Genomic DNA, 6799 nt, shown 5'->3' with positions numbered 1-6799 from the left:
TATATATATATATATATATATAAATATAAGATATTTTTAAATTTTAAAATATGCAAATAATAAATAAAATTTTAAAATTTGAAATATGCAAATAATAAATAGTTTCTAATATTCAAATTAATAAGCTATAATGATCATTATGACATTATTAGAAATAAAAATTTTTGAACAAAAATAATTTATCTTTTCTTAGAATCATTATTTTATAATAGAGAATATGTGATATACACATAACATTTTTTTAATTATTAAATTATTACATATAAAATTGTCAATTTTACAAATCTATAAAATTAAAAACAATTCAAAAATAACGACAAAAATAAGTGACAAAAGTAAGTATATCAAATAATATTATAAATTGTTACAATGAATTTAAAGTTTGAGGATAGATACAATTTGAATATTATTTTATTAATTTTTTTATTATTCTTATTATAAAAAAAAAAATTACGTATTATAATAAATTATATTTCAAAATCAAATTCGAAAGATTTCTTATATAAGTTTAAAATTCAGTATAATATACCAGAATAAAAAAGTTATAACATTAACATAGAATTTTCAAATAAAATTGCATTAAAAAATCAAACAATATTCTATTGGTATAAAATATTATAAATGTTTATAATTTATAAATAATTATAAAAAATAAAGGAAGAAATAACATGTATTGATAAGAATCATTTAAATTAACTAAATGATAAAAATTTTAACTTTTTTGAAAAAAATAATAAATTTGTTCAATTCAAATTTTTACCATAATTAATCAATATCATTTTTAATAAAACTACAAATATTAAAACTTTTATATTAAAAATTCGATCGTTTCATCTGCAATAATGTAATACTTATAATATAGTTTTTTTTAGTATCAAATCACAATTATTCTTAGTATATTAAGTTTCATTTAATTATTTTTTATTTGTATTTCAAAAAATATTTGAAAATTCTCTAATACAATTGAATCTCTATACAATGGAATTTCTATTAACGAAACATTCATTAAATTTAAATATTTTAATATGTGAACATTCTATTATCTGAATTATATGCTATTTCTATTTATAAATGTAACTAAATGTAAACAGACATCTTTTTTTATCATAGTAGCGGAAATAGAATTTAATTTGAAATTAACGTTGGACATATTCACATAGTATATATATGATATATATGATATATATATATGTCATATGATATATATGACATCAAAACGTAAATGTTCAATTATTCGAAACGAAAACGGAAATCCTTAAAAAATTAATTCTTATCTTATAATGACGCCTTTAAAACGTCATGGATTTCAAATACGTTCTAATAATTGAGTTGTTAGAAAGTTATCTATTTATTGCGTTCTATAAAAATATCAACAATTCTGAATATATTTATCTTCATTTTATTTTATTTTAACCAATTAATACATGTATTTGTTTTGAATAAAATTAAATAATACTTTGATTTAACATTTCTTGATTAAATTATAAAATAAGGAATCAAGAAACTATAAGAGTATTACAGATTTAGTAAAAAAATATAAAAATATTGGAAAATCCATAATTAGGATTAAAAAACAAAAAAGTGAAAATTATTTATATTTAAGTACATCAACATCAAATGTATCTTTCGATAGAAAATGCCGAAAAATGAAAATGAAAAATGAAAAATAGAAAAATCTCAATTTTACAAATGAACATATTTTCCTTAAAATATAAAATAATTTATTTATAAAAATTATGTTGTTCAAAAATTTTTTTATTTTTTATTTCCTTAACAATCTTGTTTCATTATTTTGGATAATGGAAGTTATATTGCAATTTGAAAATCTGAATAATATTATAATTTTATTAATTTCTTTCATTTGTTATAAATCTTCTATAAATATAAATTTTCAAATTATTTGCCATTTATTTTATATTTTTATTTTTGTGATTTTTAAACAAATTTATTTTCTGAAAGCTAAAATTTATTTCTATAAGTTAAACTTTTATCATTATCATTATAGTACTCGAAATAATTACATAAAAAATAGATTTTATCTTTCTTTTTCTAGATAAATTTTCCTTGATTTGAATTTTTATTAAAAAAATTCTTAGAAAAATATTAATCTTTTTGTACAAAATTAATCTATTTAAAATATTAATCTATTTGTACAAATTTGTTGAATTTTATTGTGACAAGATAATCTCCAATTCGAAGATTTTAATTTTATATCCAAGATTCACATTATTGAAATTTAATTATAAATATTTTTAAATAAAAAATACTTTATAATTAAAGTATTTCTAATTTTATCTAATTAGTATTATAGTTTTTTTTTTACTAATATTATAAATATAACTTCATATTTATAAACAAAATATACTTATATATTTTCGAATAATGAAATAGTACATAAATATTTTTAGACAATGTTTTAATATATATGTGTAATTAAATTCTAATATCGCTTAAACACGAATATGAAAGATATATTGTACAAATATATTCTGTAAACGCTTTCTTTCAGCTTTATGACTATTCAAATTTAATTATTAGAAGTTTTTTACTGGAGAAAGTGGTTTTCTTAAATGCTTAAATAAACTCTTATTCTTATCCCATAAATTGCTACACATAGAAAATTAAATATATTTTAATATTTCAATTATTAGAAATGTAAAATTTAAAAAAAAATGCAAAAAGAATTATTTCAAAAAAATAAATTTAATATAAAATCTTTAAAAATATTTAAATCTTAAAAAAAAAAAAAAATAAAAACGAATAAAAGACTCTATTTTTTTCTCAAACAATTTAAAAATATCTTCTAAACAGTCTTAAATTGTACTGCTTCGTAATACAGCTAATAGTTATAATTAATTGTCTATACTTACTTTATTTATTTGCAGTTGGCTGTGTTTCGTAAAATTCAATCCAGTGATGGAAGAAATTTAACACATAATTTCCGTCCGGTGCAACCATTAGATGGTAGAATAGTTTATCGTAATGTCCCAACTTCCATGATTTCCGGAACTACTATTATTACAGATTCTAAACAAACGACGAATAGTTCTAAAAAACTAAAGCCAACAAAACAATCTAATGAAGAAAATTCTCATAAGAAAGATGATCATAATGGACAACAAAGCATGTGGACCGTATCATGTTTGTATCTTTTTTAGGATTACAATTTATTTTGATAATATGATTAAAAACATTTTTAATTAAAATTAAAATTGTAAGATATACATTAATCTTGAAAATAGTTAAATAGAACTAATTCCTATAATGAAAAATATAGGAATATATATTTAAAAAATAATTGTATATAAATAATAATATAATATAATAAATAATATGAATATATGAATAATTTGATTTTATTTTTGTTGCAGCATTTGGAGTGATACTTGGGCTTATTTTTCTTTTACAATATCAATAATACACTGGAAGCTTTAATCAATTATTTTGACTTTTATGTAATTTAAAATAATTAATAATAAATAAGTAAATTAAATAATATTATATTTAACATTAAACTATTTAATATTATATTTAATGTTGTGTATTTACACAATACTTTTTGGTGCAAAAGAATTTATGAAATTATTAAATATCTTTATATTTAAAAGATTTTATTATTTAAGATATTTATCATTTTTAAGATAAAAATGAAAATAAATGATTTTATTTTTAATTAAATATATACTATCATTTAATTGTAAAAGCATCTTAAATAATGTACATATATATATATACTTAAAAAATGTATTCTTATATTATTATTAATATTGACTGATTGTAAGTACTACAAACACGATACTCATATAATCTTTTTTTTGAATATGATAATTAAAGCAGTAGAAATAGAAAATAAATAGTAATTAAATTTGATTATATTTATTTGATAAACAAGGAAATATTATATAAATATTTATAAAAATGATTGTATACCAAAAATATTAATATATGTTTATTTAATAGTTCCTACTGCTGCTATGATAATATATGTATTTTATTGAGTCTTTTGGTAAATTGTATTTTCTCACAAATATGTTTATAAAATATATTATATTAAAATGCTTACGACTTAGATAATAATAAAACAAATTATTAATAATGCATTTTATTTATTTCTTACAATTTCGTCAAAATTTTTTACAATTTCATAAAATATTTTATAAAAATTTTATAAGACAAAATAATATTAATTAAATATTATAATTAAATATATACATACATATTATATACATATACATCTAAAAATTATATTATTAATAACATTAAGTTGATGATTCTATTTAATCTTTGGTTGCCATATTCACCACAGCAGCTAAATCATGCTGCCCTTGTTTAAGACGTTCTCTTATAAGTTCTGCTATTGCTTTTTGAGTTCTCCTTTCTAATTTTTCTAATTTCTTAGCAACATCTCGTTTTAAATCCCAATCTGGTTTTCTAGGGGCAAGATTGCTGATATCCTAAAAGATAACAATAAAATAAAATAAAAACAAATATTTTAAATTGTTGTAAATAATTACTTACAAGTTCTTCAATAACAACTTTCGTATTTGCAGCACTTAATTGATCTTTTACTTCCTCTTCTACATTGCCTGGCTTCGCATCTTCTAATACTTTATCTTTGAGACTTTCATCCTGTGGTTTATAACTTCGAAATTTTGGCCTGTCATATTGAAATAAATAAAATACAAAAATTAGTATTAATTATTAAAGGTTAGTTAAGATTAAATTTGAATATGAATAAAATTAAAAAAGAAAAAAAACACAAAACTTACTTCGGTAATTTACTAGCACTTTCACTTTTATTTTCTTTATTTTCCTCAGTCTTCTTCTTCAAAGCTTGTAAACGTTCTTTTCTTTTTAAAGCTTCTTCTTCTAACGAACCTATTTTATCTTCCGCCATATTTGTTTTCTTATACTTTATTATAAGTGGCGTTAATACGTATAAATTTTAATACAATAAATATAAAATTGAAGGTTCTTTTATATTATTTAATTTATGTTAAAATGAGTAGATATGGGTATAAAATTCGATGTCAATAAATCAAAATATGAAAAAAATGCAATAATTGTCTTCTGATATTTAACAGAATTGCCGAAGAATATTTTACCGCGTAAAATATATTATAAGGATTGCCACAATTGAAAAAGTAAAAGAAAGTAATAAATACTAGTAACGGAACTTAAAAAATAGAAGAAATAATGGGAATTTTTTATTTGTATTCTCAGAAATACAATTCTCAGAATAGGGAACGTATTCAAATAACATAATAGAACACCTGTTATTTCTCTCATTTCTAATTTTAAGTTACATTAGCATTATTTCTTTTTTTATTTTTCTAATGGTTATATTTTTTTCAGTCCTATCGGTATATGTAGACTAATATAAAGAAAAAAAGGAAGAATAAACTAATGAAATTTGACTTATAAAAAAAATAAATGAACTAATTACTAACTAAAATTTGCCTTGCAACATGATACAATGATATCAGTATCGCCATCTAACTGCTATTTCTTAGTACTAATATCAGATCGTTGAAATATAAAAATATATCATCAAATTTTTTTCTTTATTATTGCCTATATTGATGATGTCAGTCATACTTTATGTGAAATATTTTCTATTTAAATAAGTATTTAAATTAATGAATAATTTTTTTAAATATTTTTATGAATAAAAAAATAGAATGGCTACGTATAAAAAATATGAAAATAGAAATAAAAATTATTTTGTTTTTAATAAGATTTATTTTATAAAAATTATTATTTTTCGAAAACATTTTTTTATAAATTGAAAAAGAATTTATAAATAAGAATTTTATATAATGATGGAATTACTGACTTTTTATATTATGATTGTATTATAAATATGATTGTATTATTATTATATCATATACATTAAAAATTAAGATAATTTTCTTATATTTTCATTTATAATTAAAAATGAGCTAATGAATTAAATTTATATATTATATATTATTAACACATATATATTTATATAATAAAATGATATTTTTATATTATAAGTATTTTAAAAAATACTTTATTTATTAACAATTCTTCTAAGAATAAATAGATATTTTTTCTTTTTTAAAGAAAAAAAGATAAAAATTGATTTGATATGAAAAAATTAATCAACAGTAATACTTTTTAATCAACAATAATACTTTTTTAAAAGAATTAGTTTATTAATATTTTTACAAAAGTTTATAATATTTTAGCTTCAGATAAATTATAAGTAAAATATATCAATTATGTCTAATATTATAAGGTATACCTATATACCTTAATATTATATTAATTTATATATAATATAATATAAGTTCAAATCTTAACATAATGTTTTAAAAACAACTTACACATTTATGTTTCTTATGTATATAATTTATGTATATAAATTTTTATTCGTTTCTTTGTATAACATACATACGTGTTTCATTTGATTCTTTTCTTTACACAATAACATACAATTACACAATTAAGTGTTCAACAAAATATATTAAAATAAAATAATTTCTATATATAAATTTCTACATGTAAATTTTTTTATAATTTGTATTATTTGTATATCATTATTTATAATAATAATGTCTAATATATTCATAATAACTTCGAAAATAGTAAATAATTATTTTATTGTCATCAAAAGTTTTAATATTTAAAATTATATCGTAAAATCGCACAATAAATATATATAATTCAATAATTGTTTCTGTTATGAATTTATCCTTACAAAATAATTTATTCGAAACTAATGATATCATGTATCAAAATTTCTAATTGAAAACAAATAATATATATATAT

The 6799-nt window shown here is 17.9% G+C and overlaps 2 protein-coding genes across 2 annotated transcripts in view; one reads left to right on the top strand and one right to left on the bottom strand.

Moving 5' to 3' along the window:
- The window catches only part of LOC102671553 (carbonic anhydrase 2-like), a 34639-nt gene extending 31036 nt beyond the window's left edge, over positions 1-3603 (top strand). The window contains exons 5-6 of the mRNA XM_006624502.2: positions 2859-3141; positions 3372-3603. Coding sequence (XP_006624565.2) covers positions 2859-3141; positions 3372-3418 — 330 coding nt within the window. The 3' untranslated portion in view covers positions 3419-3603. The remainder of the gene's footprint in view (positions 1-2858; positions 3142-3371) is intronic.
- A 486-nt stretch (positions 3604-4089) lies between these two features.
- The window catches only part of LOC102671427 (coiled-coil domain-containing protein 12), a 3871-nt gene continuing 1161 nt past the window's right edge, over positions 4090-6799 (bottom strand). The window contains exons 2-4 of the mRNA XM_006624501.2: positions 4770-4914; positions 4519-4657; positions 4090-4454 (exon numbers count right to left, since the gene is read on the bottom strand). Coding sequence (XP_006624564.1) covers positions 4278-4454; positions 4519-4657; positions 4770-4897 — 444 coding nt within the window. The 5' untranslated portion in view covers positions 4898-4914 and the 3' untranslated portion in view covers positions 4090-4277. The remainder of the gene's footprint in view (positions 4455-4518; positions 4658-4769; positions 4915-6799) is intronic.

The sequence above is a fragment of the Apis dorsata genome, unplaced genomic scaffold (assembly GCF_000469605.1).
Source record: "Apis dorsata unplaced genomic scaffold, Apis dorsata 1.3 scaffold_1083, whole genome shotgun sequence".
Classification (NCBI taxonomy): domain Eukaryota; kingdom Metazoa; phylum Arthropoda; class Insecta; order Hymenoptera; family Apidae; genus Apis; species Apis dorsata.
Note: the sequence above shows the minus strand (reverse complement) of the source record. Positions and strands in the feature narration are given on the sequence as shown.